The sequence below is a fragment of the Ranitomeya imitator genome, chromosome 2, assembly GCF_032444005.1.
Source record: "Ranitomeya imitator isolate aRanImi1 chromosome 2, aRanImi1.pri, whole genome shotgun sequence".
In the NCBI taxonomy this organism is placed as follows: domain Eukaryota; kingdom Metazoa; phylum Chordata; class Amphibia; order Anura; family Dendrobatidae; genus Ranitomeya; species Ranitomeya imitator.
In genome coordinates, this window is record NC_091283.1 from 416,917,976 (window position 1) to 416,933,024 (window position 15,049).

The 15,049-nt window shown below is 49.3% G+C and overlaps 1 protein-coding gene across 6 annotated transcripts in view; it reads left to right on the top strand.

The window, feature by feature from the left end:
- The window catches only part of CEP131 (centrosomal protein 131), an 87,913-nt gene that overhangs the window by 28,852 nt on the left and 44,012 nt on the right, over nt 1-15,049 (top strand). For all 6 annotated transcript variants that reach the window (XM_069750769.1, XM_069750771.1, XM_069750773.1 and 3 more), the window contains exons 8-9: nt 7,006-7,123; nt 8,710-8,826. In XM_069750769.1, coding sequence (XP_069606870.1) covers nt 7,006-7,123; nt 8,710-8,826 — 235 coding nt within the window. The remainder of the gene's footprint in view (nt 1-7,005; nt 7,124-8,709; nt 8,827-15,049) is intronic.

Here is a 15,049-nt window from a genome sequence, read left to right on the forward strand (position 1 = left end):
CACTTCCACGTCTAGATCAGGACGCAAGCGGACCCATAGGTCAAGTCCATCTGCTTCATCCCATAGCACACGGTCATCCCCCTCTAGGGAGAGACACCATAGTTCCAGGTCATCTAGACTGTCCCCTTTCTGGGGCAGACAATGCTGATCTCCGCAATCCCTGACCAGAGAAGGCCTCCGCCCCAGCTCACCCAGCAGGGGATGCCTCAGTGATACACAGGATTTGGAAGGCATCTGTGACTCCGACTCAGACAAGGAAACGGAGGGGTCCCTGATCCCAATCCCCCCTAGCAATACAGCGCTAATTGAGGACTTAATCTCTTCCATCCATCGGGTGCTGGACATTTCTGATCCGCCACCAGAGGCCCCAGAACACAAGGTTTCCTTTGAAGGACCTCTAAAGCCGCCTAAGGTTTTCTCTAACCACCCAGAGTTTAAGGCGATCCTTAAAAAGCAGCTCTCACAGCCTGAGAAAAAATTCGCTAATTGCAAATATCTGGAGGCAAGGTACCCCTTCCCGCAGAAGGATACCAAGGAATGGACAGACCCACCCGAAGTGGACCCCCCCAGTCTCTAGACTAGCAGCACAGACCCTCCTTTTACTGCTAGATAGCTCAACCCTCAGGGACGCAGCAGACCGGCAGGTAGAATGCATGGCTCGTTCAATTTTCGAGGCTGCAGGGGCATCCCAGGCTTCCGCGTTCGCTTCAGTTTGGGCTGCCAAGGCTATTCTGGCCTGGGCCAAAAATTTACAAGCTGGCCTCCAAGCATCCGCTCCTGAACTGTCGGACCAAGCGGTTCAAATAGCAGTCGTAGCAGATTACATGCTTCATGCAGCCCTGGATTCAGTAAGGGGTGTAGCGGGGATAGCATCAAACGCCATCATAATTCGGCGTATCCTCTGGCTGCGGGAATGGATAGCAGATGCAGCCTCAAAGAAGTCCCTCATGCACCTCCCCTACCTTAGTGGGCAACTTTTCGGAGAACAGTTGGACACGATGATATCCAGCGCCACCGGGGGTAAGAGTACCTTTCTTCCCCAACTGAAACCTAAACGCACAAAAACACTGAACTTTAGGAAGGCAAAGTTTGACCAGCTTAGAGATGCCCTTAATCTGGTAGACTGGGACAATATCCTCAGAAATAAGAATACAGATAATAAATGGGAAATGTTTAAGAACATCCTAAATAGGCAGTGTAAGCGGTTTATACCTTGTGGGAATAAAAGGACTAGAAATAGGAAAAACCCAATGTGGCTAAACAAAGAAGTAAGACAGGCAATTAACAGTAAAAAGAAAGCATTTGCACTACTAAAGCAGGATGGCACCATTGAAGCTCTAAAAAACTATAGGGAGAAAAATACTTTATCTAAAAAACTAATTAAAGCTGCCAAAAAGGAAACAGAGAAGCACATTGCTAAGGAGAGTAAAACTAATCCCAAACTGTTCTTCAACTATATCAATAGTAAAAGAATAAAAACTGAAAATGTAGGCCCCTTAAAAAATAGTGAAGAAAGAATGGTTGTAGATGACGAGGAAAAAGCTAACATATTAAACACCTTCTTCTCCACGGTATTCACGGTGGAAAATGAAATGCTAGGTGAAATCCCAAGAAACAATGAAAACCCTATATTAAGGGTCACCAATCTAACCCAAGAAGAGGTGCGAAACCGGCTAAATAAGATTAAAATAGATAAATCTCCGGGTCCGGATGGCATACACCCACGAGTACTAAGAGAACTAAGTAATGTAATAGATAAACCATTATTTCTTATTTTTAGGGACTCTATAGCGACAGGGTCTGTTCCGCAGGATTGGCGCATAGCAAATGTGGTGCCAATATTCAAAAAGGGCTCTAAAAGTGAACCTGGAAATTATAGGCCAGTAAGTCTAACCTCTATTGTTGGTAAAATATTTGAAGGGTTTCTGAGGGATGCTATTCTGGATTATCTCAATGAGAATAACTGTTTAACTCCATATCAGCATGGGCTTATGAGAAATCGCTCCTGTCAAACCAATCTAATCAGTTTTTATGAAGAGGTAAGCTATAGGCTGGACCACGGTGAGTCATTGGACGTGGTATATCTCGATTTTTCCAAAGCGTTTGATACCGTGCCGCACAAGAGGTTGGTACACAAAATGAGAATGCTTGGTCTGGGGGAAAATGTGTGTAAATGGGTTAGTAACTGGCTTAGTGATAGAAAGCAGAGGGTGGTTATAAATGGTATAGTCTCTAACTGGGTCGCTGTGACCAGTGGGGTACCGCAGGGATCAGTATTGGGACCTGTTCTCTTCAACATATTCATTAATGATCTGGTAGAAGGTTTACACAGTAAAATATCGATATTTGCAGATGATACAAAACTATGTAAAGCAGTTAATACAAGAGAAGATAGTATTCTGCTACAGATGGATCTGGATAAGTTGGAAACTTGGGCTGAAAGGTGGCAGATGAGGTTTAACAATGATAAATGTAAGGTTATACACATGGGAAGAAGGAATCAATATCACCATTACACACTGAACGGGAAACCACTGGGTAAATCTGACAGGGAGAAGGACTTGGGGATCCTAGTTAATGATAAACTTACCTGGAGCAGCCAGTGCCAGGCAGCAGCTGCCAAGGCAAACAGGATCATGGGGTGCATTAAAAGAGGTCTGGATACACATGATGAGAGCATTATACTGCCTCTGTACAAATCCCTAGTTAGACCGCACATGGAGTACTGTGTCCAGTTTTGGGCACCGGTGCTCAGGAAGGATATAATGGAACTAGAGAGAGTACAAAGGAGGGCAACAAAATTAATAAAGGGGATGGGAGAACTACAATACCCAGATAGATTAGCGAAATTAGGATTATTTAGTCTAGAAAAAAGACGACTGAGGGGCGATCTAATAACCATGTATAAGTATGTAAGGGGACAATACAAATATCTCGCTGAGGATCTGTTTATACCAAGGAAGGTGATGGGCACAAGGGGGCATTCTTTGCGTCTGGAGGAGAGAAGGTTTTTCCACCAACATAGAAGAGGATTCTTTACTGTTAGGGCAGTGAGAATCTGGAATTGCTTGCCTGAGGAGGTGGTGATGGCGAACTCAGTCGAGGGGTTCAAGAGAGGCCTGGATGTCTTCCTGGAGCAGAACAATATTGTATCATACAATTAGGTTCTGTAGAAGGACGTAGATCTGGGGATTTATTATGATGGAATATAGGCTGAACTGGATGGACAAATGTCTTTTTTTCGGCCTTACTAACTATGTTACTATGTTACTATGTTACAAGAAGCGTAACCAAACTCGATTCCGATCCTTTCAGAACTCCTTGGGCTGGTCCGTCTCGCGTCCAGCACAAATTCGTAACAGTTCCCCACGCAGGGACAACTCACGATCGACGCAATGGTAGGACAAGACCTGGCAGTCAAAAGCAGGCCAGTCTAAGCCCAGAGGAGGAAAATCTCAGATCTTCGCCTCATCATGACTCATGGACTCCGGAAGACACCACACCCGTAGGCCGGCTGGCTACCTATTACAGAAGACAGGTGGGTCAGGGAACTAGTGTCTTCCGGATACAGGATAGTGTTCACCTCCAACCCACTGGACAGATTCTTCATCTCTGTCCCCCCAAAACCACCAGCCAAGGCTCATGCCTTCCGACAAGCGGTCTCCTCGCTTTTTCAAGCAGGAATCATAGTACCGGTCCCCACGGCCGAGCGCTTCCGAGGGTTCTACTCCAATCTATTTGTAGTCCCCAAGAAAGGAGGCAGCGTGCGGCCCATACTGGACCTAAAACAACTCAACAAATATGTACGGGTCTGTCACTTCCGCATGGAGTCCCTTCGGTCCATCATTGCGTCCATGGAGAAGGGAGAATATCTCGCCTCCATAGACATACAAGACGCATACCTGCATATACCAATTGCACCCGCCCATCAGAGATTTCTCAGGTTCGCAATCGACCAGGACCACTACCAGTTCGTGGCTCTCCCGTTTGGACTCGCCACGGCTCCCATAGTGTTTACCAAAGTCATGGCAGCCACCATGGACGTCCTGCACTCCAGAGGCATAGTAGTCGTTCTATACTTGGGCGATCTAGTCATCAAGGCTTCCACCTTTAAGGACTGCGAGCTCAGCGTCTCAATCACAATCGACACTCTCCGAGTCGCATGGGCTGGTTAGTCAACCTACAAAAGTCATCACCAACCCCGAGTCAGTCTCTGACATTCCTGGGAATGCTATTCACCTCAAGTCCTGGGACAAGAACCCTTTCTCTCTCGACAGGGAATTCCGGCTGATGTAATCAACCAGAAGGTCCCTGCACCGGTTGGCTCAAGCCAACCTCACTAGCAAAGGAGAAATCCTTTCTCACAGGTCAATGGAAGGTTCTGACCACCGATGTGAGCCTGGGTTGGGGTGCAGTGCACCTACACCACAGGGCAAGTGGTCCCCAGTGGAAGCGACCATGCCCATCAACATCCTAGAAATTCGTGGCATTGAGGGCCTTCCATCACTTACTGGCAGCCTCTCACATCAGAATACAGTCGGACAATGCCACGGCTGTGGCATGTGTGAATCACCAAGGGGGGACCCGCAGTACCCAGGCGATGCGAAAAGTGTCACATCCTCCACTGGGCGGAGGACACAGGGTCGGTTCTCTTGATGGTCCACATTCCGGGTGTGGACAACTGGGAAGCAGACTTCCTCAGCCGACAAGGAATAGACTCGGGAGAGTGGTCTCTCCATCCCGAAATTTTTCGCCATATCTGCCATCGCTGGGGGACCCCAGATGTGGACCTAATGGCATCCCACTTCAGTGCCAAGGTCTCCAACTTCATGGCCAGAGCACACGATCCGCGGTCGCTCGGAGCAGACGCTCTGGTTCAGGACTGGACCCAGTTCCAGCTTCTGTACATTTTTCCACCTCTCCCCCTGATATCCAGAGTGGTGAGGAAGATCAAGCAAGAGGTAGTTCCAACCATCCTAATTGCACCGGACTGGCCCAGACGTACATGGTATGCCGACATCGTACAACTTACAGCAGATGCCCTCTGGCGCCTCCCCGACCGCCCGGATCTTCTATCACAAGGCCCGTTCTACCACCAGAATTCAGGGGCCCTCAATTTGACGGCGTGGCCCTTGAAACATGGGTTCTAACCCAGGGACGGCTCTCGCCGGACGTCATTAGAATTATGATCAGGGCACGGAAGCCAGCCTCTGCCAAGATTTATTACCGTACCTGGAAAGCTTTCTTTACCTGGTCCGAATCTCGTGGCCAGGCCCCATTTCCTTATTTCCTCCCCAAACTACTTGGTTTTCTCCAATCGGGTCTGGAGGCCAGGCTGTGCCTGGGCTCGCTTAAGAGCCAGGTGTCAGCCCTCTCAGTGCGTTTTCAAAGGCGCATTGCTACCAAGCCGCAAGTAAGGACCTTTCTTCAGGGGGTTTCCTGATTGGTTACCCCCTACAGACGACCACTATAAACGTGGTTCCTCAACCTGATCCTGACAGCATTGCAGGAACCACCCTTCGAACCCCTTAAGGAGGTCCCTCTCCGCCTTCTCTCCCAGAAGGTGGTTTTCCTGGTGGCAATAACCTCGCTACGCAGGGTGTCTGAACTGACAGTACTCTCCTGCAGACGGCCCTTTCTGGCTTTTCACCAGAAGAAGGTAGTTCTCCGTACGGTCCCATCCTTCCTTCCGAAGGTTGTGTCCAACTTCCATCTCAATGAGGAAATTTCTCTGCCTTCCCTTTGTCCGGTCCCGGTTCATAGAGTGGAGAAGGCTCTGTATACGCTTGACCTTGTCAGGGCATTGCATATATATGTGTCTAGGACTGCGTCCTTACGGAGGTCTGATTCTCTTTTCCTTCTTCCGGAAGGCGGCCGCAAGGGTCTGCCAGCTTCCAAAGCTACCCTTGCCAGGTGTATCACATCCACCATACAAGAGGCCTATCGCCTTAAGAATTCTCCTCTTCCAGCCGGTATTACGGCACACTCTACATGGGCGGTAGGGGCCTCCTGGGCCATTCGGCACCAGGCTACGGCACAACAAGTGTGTAAGGCGGCCACTTGGACTAGCCTACACACGTTTACTAAACACTACAGGGTTCATACCCAGTCCTCAGCGGACGCGAGCCTGGGTAGATGAGTTCTGCAGGCAGCGGTGCCCCAAGTATAGGGGCCTGTCTGCACAATATTCGTCCATTGCTTCCCACCCAGGGACTGCTTTGGGACGTCCCATGGTCCTGTGTCCCCCAATGAGGCAACAGAGTAAAGGAGATTTTTATGTACTCACCGTAAAATCTCTTTTTCTTAGCCTCTAATTGGGGGACACAGCTCCTACTCTGTTGCCCTTTCCGGGCCATTGTTACTGTTGAGTTCTCATATTGTTTTCTTGAGCTCCTACATAGTTGCCTTCTTATAGACATGGTTATGTTATTCATGTTACGTTCCTCCTACTGCTTTTGCACAAAACTGGAGAAGGCTGACTCCATCCAGGGGTGTACACTGCAGAGGAGGAGCCACGGTTAATCTTTTTCAGATTATGCATTGTGTCGCCTCCTTGTGGACAGCAGCATAACACCCATGGTCCTGTGTCCCCCAATTAGAGGCTAAGAGAAAGAGATTTTACGGTGAGTACACAAAAATCTCCTTTTCCACTTTCTGTCTGTGACCTCATGGTTTTCACCACCCTCTTCTTACACCATAGTATTTATTCTGTCCCCTCAGTAACAGGGTCACTACCTCCACCATGCTCCCCTCCTGAAATACAATGTGCTGATACACACTTAACCTCCTATTTGCCTTCCATCTGCTGCCTATAACTCGTGTAGCTTTGTCCCAAGCCATGCAGTAAAACATGTGGACAGGTCACTGCCTCCTGCAAGGTCAGCACACGCCTCTCCTGCTGCAGTCACCATTCCCATCACCTAATTGCTTATAAGTTAAATCTTTATAATGTATGTGAGGTACATAATCGGTTGATGACCCCAGGTGTCTCTCTCTCTTGCACAGGTTTATTCTGCAGGTGAACAATGCTGCCATCACCATTCAGCGTTGGTACAGGCGCCAGCGTCAAAAGCGGAGATCTGGGGAGGAAGCTCTACGTCATATGTTGGCTTCCAAAAAAGAGGTTAATTGGCCTATCATGGCATATCGGGGTGTTTGGTGGGGATGTGCCCACAGGGACCCTCGTCGTCATAATACAGAGTTGGTCACACATGCTCAGTCAGTCTCCATAGAAGTGACAGAATAGGGACCCCTCAGGATCGGACCTGCAGGGATCACAGTTTTATGCACTATACCTGGAAACCCAATTATTATTGGAATGTCAAGAGGTTAATATATCAGTCACGGTCCAAGTCACGGTGTGTGGACCTGACTCAGAAACTGAGCCTGCTCCATACAGGGCGATTGCTGCTGTTAAAGGGAACCTGTCACACCCAAAATCGAAGGTGAGCTAAGCCCACCAGCATCAGGGGCTTATCTACAGCATTCTGATGTATCCTGAAAGATGAGAAAATGAGGTTAGATTATACTCACCCAGGGGCGGTCTCGGTATTATGGGCGTCGCGGTCCGGTCCGGCGCTCCCATCTTCTTACAATGACGTCCTCTTCTTGTATTCACGCTGCGGCGCAGGCTTTCCTTGTCTGCCCTGTTGAGGGCAGCAAAGTACTGCAGTGCGCAGGCGCCGGGAAAGGTCAGAGAGGCCCAACGCCTGTGCACTGCAGTACTTTGCTCTGTCCTCAACAGAGCAGACAAAGTACGCCTGCGCCAGAGCTGCAGCGTGAAGACAAGAAGAGAATGTCATCCTATAAAGATAGGAGGCCCCGGACCGGACAGCGACACCCATCGGACCGGACCGCAGCGGGAACATCCCTGGGCGAGTATAATCTAACCTCTTTTTCTCATCTTTCAGGATACATCGGGGGCTTATCTACAGCATTCCAGAATGCTGTAGATAAGCCCCTGATGCTGGTGGGCTTAGCTCACCTTCGATTTTGGGGGTGGCAGGTTCCCTTTAACCACTGAAATGCCTCTGTCAATAACTGACGGCAGCATTTTTGCATCCGTCTGCCCCACCTCGCAATGCAATTGTTGGGTGCTATTGGGCTGCCGAAACGCTTACCCGCGCTGCCATGTTCATTTTCCTGTGAAGTTTTGGCTTCATAGGGGACTGTGATTTTTGCTATAAATAACAATCCTGTGTTAGTGCAGTATATGTTATGATTGCACATTCAAGTCCCATGTGGGGACTGAAAAAAAAACACAAACAGGTCCTCTGGAAAATTAATTACAAAAAAAAGTTATGGGTCTCACAAAATAGTGATGCCAACTAAATTGTATTTAGTTTTTATTTTTTTTTACAAAGTTCCTCATTTGTCTAAACCACTAAAATGGTAAAAAAAAAAAACAAAAAAAAAAAACAATCCAAATTTGGTATCTGCAAAATCTGCAAAATCATACTGACCTGGAGAATCGTGAGCCCACAGCAATATTAATGCTATAAAAACAATGGCGGAATCGCTCTTTGGTATTTTTTCTCCGTATGCTGTATGGTAAAATTAATGGCGGCTTTCAGGACTCTGAAAATGCAGAGGAAAAAATAAAAAATTGAAAAGGTTGATATCAGCTGTGACTTCCCAGATGTCGAGAACTTCTGTAGAAATCCTGTCCCTGTTTGACTTGAAGATGTGAACACTTTCTTCTCCCTATAGGAACGGCAGCATCAGGCAGATGATAGCAGTCACCTAAATTCCCATCAGTCCAAAGACAACGAACGCAAGAGAATCCGAGAAGAGAAAGCTCGACAGGCCCGGCGGGCAGCCGTCCAGGTAGGTGATGATGCCCCCACTTCTTCAAGGGTGGTACGGTGAGCAACCCACGGCTGCCTCTACATTATGTAGTATTTTTTATATCATGCTTCTGTCGGGGTCGTCACGACAATACCCTTCATCCACCAGTCATTCCAAATCAGATTAAAAGCAGTGGTACCGGAGTGAAGAATGAGTCAGACAAAAGCTGGTTCAAACTCAGTGCCTGCTTATGCTTCCACACGTAGTGGTAACCTCACAGCAACTGAACTCTTTATTTCATATACACAACATTATATGGTCCATTGGGGGAAGGTGTGCAGAGGGCAGGGTTAGGCGGGGTTTAAGCAATGTATCTAGTATTCAGTCCCTCTGGTTGGCCTGACGTCATCTGATGAATCTTCCTTTGTCCACATCTTGTTAAGTTTCGATTTCCAGAGAAATGATACATTAGCTTCAGAAATGAAAGTAGATTCTTGGCAAGTACAAAAACTAAGGCAAAGGTGAATACTGGCAGCCATCTTAAATACAGTTAAATTTGCATTTGGCAAGTATGAAGGGAAAAACTTATTGTTTCACAGCATAAGAATACATAAAGTACAAAAGAGTATAAAGACATATATTTTCACCTTGACAATCCCCCCTAAACACTAAGTTTTTCCCTAAAAAGAAAAGAAAGATCCTTCGAGACTGTCCATGTGATGGGGAAAGGGGAGGTGGATTTCTTCATCCAGACACCTCAGAAGCTCTCCCCTTGCGAGAAGCCTCCAGGCAGCTGAACCCTTCACTAGCTTCACATGGAGTTCTCCCGCTGTCCCTAAACTAAATCTCTTAGCACCTGAGAGTAAGGGGTTTTGTCTAACATCTTGAGGGGGACGTACTTAGAGATTTCCCTTGGATCAGTGCCATTGTACTCTAGTGGGTCTACTTCTTGGTTGAGGAAGGTGCCAGTCGGAGTTGCCTCAGTGATAACCTTTTTATACAGGGGAATAACACAACAGAGGATTATCGATCCAACTACAAGAAGGGCAATCAGTACTAGACAAGCTTGTTGAAAGAAGCCTTTGAGCCCACCCAACCAGCCGGAAAAGAAAGATATATCTACTCCAGCATTAGATTTTAATTCTGCTTCTAACCCATTTATCTTTTTAAGGGCTATCATGGTCTTTCCATTTACCCCAGAGTTCTGAGGGATATAGGTACAACATTCCTCTCCCACCATCCCACAGACTCCTCCTTTCTCAGCTAAGATCATATCAAGGGCTAGTCGGTTTTGGAGGGTCATTCTAGTGTTAGGGCCCAACTCCTCAACTATACCATGGAAAGCATCACAGATAAAATTGACAAACCTTTGTTCACTGTAATATATGTAATTGATCCAATCAACATTTTTATTAATCTGCACCTGTGGGATTATGGAAGCAAAGCTAGCATAGATCTGGTTCTGGGCTTTAAATTGGTCAGGCACCCCCCTTGGCACTCCAATGCCATCGACATATATCAATGGATCTTCTTCATAACTCTTGTGGAGCTGATCGAGACTTCTCCTCTTTCTGGTATATTCATCAGGTGTCTCTGGATCCCAAGGTAAAATCTTAAACTGCATAGCTAGTTTAACAAGGGTGCATTGACCTGTCCAGGCATTAGGCAACCTAGGATGGAGCTTACCATCTCCACATAATCAATAAATGTCGTACATATACTGTGTATGATTAGCTAGCAAATCAGTATCTAGGGAACTGTTCTCTTTGCAGAAAACTGTCTCGAAGACCCCTACTGGTGTACCTGTAGTGTCGTGGGAATTATAGCAGGTATAATTATCAGCTAACACAGTTATCCCTCCTGGGACCTTTAGTTTAGGTGCTTCATGAATTAGTGGGACATAATCTGAGCAATCAGTGGACTTTAAACCCTTCAACAGATTCATAACACAGGCAGTGGTATTGTTATCAGGAAAAAAAAAACAATGCATATGTGTATAGATGTGTATTCGCTGCAGCACAAGCAACACATCCTACAGAGATATTCTGGACTCTTACATTGTATCTTACCCATTCTAACCATAAATTTTTCCTTGGGACTGTTTGTGTTTCTATGGAGAAAACTTCTTGCCAACTAAGACCTGGAATGGAGATTACTTCGTTAACTATATTTCTCCTTCGCCTCATTGGGGGACACAGGACCATGGGTTATGCTGCTGTCACTAGGAGGCTGACACTAAGCTGAGACAAAAAAGGGTTAGCTCCTCCCCTGCAGTATACACCCTCATGCTGGCATGCAGAGACCCAGTTTAAGCTTAGTGTCCGTAGGAGGCACACTGATTTTTTCTCTCTTTTTTCATCTATTCCGGACGAAGGGGGCGACGGATTCTTCTAAGGTCTGATCTAGTGTGCATTTGTCATCAGACAGGGTTTTGGGAAGGCCGTATCTCATGGTATGTATTTTTTCTGAGTTTTTTCTATGTTAGCTGTTTTTGATATTAGTGTTAGGACCCGCAATATTATGGGGACCCTTGACGTTGGGTTGCGGGCTTACTTTATTTTGGCCAAAATATTAAACCAATACCTCATATAGTGTATGTATTTATCATATGCATGCATTTTTTTGCACTATATCATATCTTTTTTTGCAGGATGTGGCCAGGCCTCTTTTGTTGGCTAGGTTTTTCTGGGGCGTTTTTCACTGTGTGCTGCATTTTATAGTGCTGGGCAGCCCGCCTGTTAATACAAGGGGCGTCATCAATAGGTTGCATACAGACACTGTGCACCGCACCTATCAGTGTGACTGGCGTCCTATGTGAGTCATATCAATGTGCATTTTTTCTGCTAGGCAGCCAACCCCTGCAATGTTTGGCTGGGGTGGTTGTTTTTATCAAGTAGTTTGCACCTGTGCCGCTCCTAGCCTTTATCAGTGGAGGCCTGCTGCATCCTGCTAAGTGTGCATTTGTCATCAGACAGGGTTTTGGGAAGGCCGTATCTCATGGTATGTATTTTGTTTGATCTCCCCCGAACCAACAACAGGCGAGCACGGGAGTTTCACCTCACCGTATCCTCTCCTGCGACGTGGGAGCCACTGCCTGAGCTGTCCTTTTTTTGGGCGACGGTTTCTCCCCTAATGGGCCCCGATCTCCCCTTATACAGACGAGCACTGGTGTTCCTACCTCCAGTATCCTCCTCTGCAGCCAGGCCTTTTTATTGCCGGACATCTGCCCTGTCCACCAGGTTCTACCCTCGGCTGTACAGTGGCTTTATCCCAGTGGCGTCCGTGCAGACCACACTGCATCACCAATGTGACTTGTGACTCAGGTGGTGGACGGTTCCTCTCCACCCCCCATGTGGGGTAGGTGGATAGAAGGCTTCCCAACCCCTGCACCGTTCCTATATATGGCACCATGGTTCCCTCTCACCTCCATTTCAGGGTAAGTGCCCGGTGGGGGGGACTGGGGGGGGGTGTCGCCGGCGGTCAGGAGGGCTCCTCATCCCTGGGCTCCATCTGCAGGCTTTTTGGGCGGTCCCTGTCCCTTTCCGGCGCTCGCGACCGCGCGCCGGGCCGAGGCCGCAAATTTAGTCCCCGGCTTCGGCCTAGCCGCTGGTCGCCGCCGCTAAGCTCCGCCCACTCCAGCCAGTGTCTGTGGCGCCGCCCCCCGCTCCTGGCGCTTCTCACAGCCGACGAGATTTCTCTTCCTGATCTCGGCGGCCATCTTGGTCCCTCTCCTCAGCGCCGCAGCTCCTGCCTGTCGCATCTCTGGTGCGTCAGTGGCCCACGTGCAGCCGGCTTCCTCCTCTCAGAGTGAACACCCCAGCAGTTCGTCTCTCCTGGATAGCGGGACACAGGACCGGGGTAAGGAGACATCGTTAGCTCCCCTCTGCAGCGCCCTCTGTCACTGGTCACCTCTATATAGACCCTGTAATTTTGTCTGCATTAGCATCATGTCGCAGTCAAGGTCTAAAAAATCTTCTAAGGTGCATACAACCTTCTTTTCTGCGTGTACCACCTGCCAGGCCCCTCTTCCCAGGCCTCAAAGCTCTCCCCTCTGCTCTGCCTGCGATGCCCCGTGTGCCCAGGAGCCCTCCACCGCCGCCGACCCTGGAGTACCTAGCCCCCCCCCCCGTGGGTCGCCTCGCTTTCTCAGTCCGTGGATTTTTTAGCTAACGCCATCAAGTCCATTCAAAATCCTCCCGGGGAACGGGGCAATCCGCTACAGGTGCTAAGGGATCCCTCCATAGCAGGGGAATCGTCGGCCAGCAGGGGCCGCTCGCCTCTTAAAGAGGCACGGTCGTCCAGAAAACGGACCCGTACTACCTCTCCGGAGCGTTCTCCTCGTCACTCAGACTCTGGCAGCTCCACCTCTCGCTCACCCTCTTTGGGGGCTCGAAGCGTTCAGGACTCTGAACATGAGTCTGAAATTTCTTTGGATCCGGAGGCTCCGGAGTTCAGAGCCACGGTTGACTCCCTCATCGTAGCAGTCAATCACGCACTAAAGGTGGATGACGATTCTAATTCCGCTCCGGAACATGCGGTCTCCTTTTCCAGAACCAAGCGTTCTCACAAAGCTTTTGCCTCTCATCCAGCCTTCCTGGACATAGTCAGGCGTCACAGGGAACACCCAGACAAGCGCTTCACGGGTAAGAAGGTCTTGGTTTCTCTCGTGAAAGACTGGACGGATCCCCCCACGGTAGATCCGCCGGTCTCGCGCCTGGCTTCTAAGACTCTTCTCTCAGTCCCGGAGGGCGCTTCAATTAAGAGTCCCACCGAACGCCAGATAGACTCTCTAGCTCGCTCGGTGTACGAAGCCTCTGGCTCGTCCCTGTCTCCCTCCTTCGCCGCGGCCTGGGTGTCCAAGGCTATGGTTTCCTGGGCGGATGCCCTAGCGAAATCCATTAATGAGCAGGACCTCCCCTCGGAGATGGCGGACCTGGCTAAGCAGCTAGCCATGGCCAGCGATTATGTTATGTTCGCATCTCTCGACGCGGCAAATTGCGCTGCTTCGGCGGCTTCCAACGCCATCGCTATTAGAAGGGCCCTTTGGCTCAGAGATTGGCGTGCAGACTCTTCCTCTAAAAAATCCCTGATTTCTCTCCCTTTTCAAAGCAGGCGTCTTTTCGGCGAAAAGCTTGACCAGCTTATTTCCGACGCCACAGGGGGAAAGAGCAAGTTTCTTCCCCAACAGAGGCCCAAGGCGGCTTTCCAGCGCCAGCCTTACTTTCGTTTTCGGCCTTTTCGTACCAACTCTGCCTGGTCCAATCCCTCTGGCCTTCCCAGATCGGACCGCTCCGCCCGCGCAGACAGAGACGTTCGTCCATCCTTCAGACCTAATCCCTCCTGGCGCGGGAAACCGAGGCAGCCCCGAACCAGAGGTTCCAGACCTCCCAGATTCCCTTCTCAATGACTCGGGAACAGCGCCAGTCGATCCCAGAAGAGTAGGCGGTCGTCTACTCCTTTTTCAACAAGCCTGGCTCTCCGTCGTTCACGACGAATGGGTCAGAGATCTGGTATCGTCTGGCTACAAGATAGAGTTCTCCTCTCCCCCTCCCACTCGGTTCTTCCCCTCTCGTCTTCCCAGTTCGGGAGCTCAGTCTCGCGCCCTTCTTTGCGCCATCCACTCCCTCCGCCAGAGCGGGGTCATCGTGCCGGTCCCGGAACACGAGAGGTTCAGAGGCTTCTACTCAAACTTCTTCGTCGTGCCAAAGAAGGACGGGACCGTTCGTCCCATTTTGGATCTGAAGCTTCTGAACAGGTGCGTGAGAGTCCGGCACTTCAGGATGGAATCGCTCAGATCGGTCATCTCCTCCATGGAAAGAGGGGAATTTTTGGCCTCGATAGACATCAAGGATGCCTATCTTCACATCCCGATCTTCCCGCCTCATCAGAGGTTCCTTCGCTTTGCCATTCGAGAGGACCATTTTCAGTTCACAGCCTTGCCCTTCGGTCTCGCCACGGCGCCCAGGGTGTTCACCAAGGTCATGGCGGCTGTCATGGCCATTCTTCACTCTCGAGGAGTCGTCGATTTACCTTACTTAGACGATCTCCTCATAAAGGGCCCGTCGTTTCAGGCCTGCGAGTCAAGCGTCCACATTACCCTGGATTCGCTTTCTCGCCTGGGCTGGCTGATCAACTTAGACAAGTCATCTCCCGTTCCTTCCCGTCGGATCTCCTTTCTGGGAATGATCCTGGACACTTCAAGGGGGCTGGTTTTGCTTCCTCGGTCCAAGGTCCAAGCGCTCCAGCAGGGAGTCCGTACACT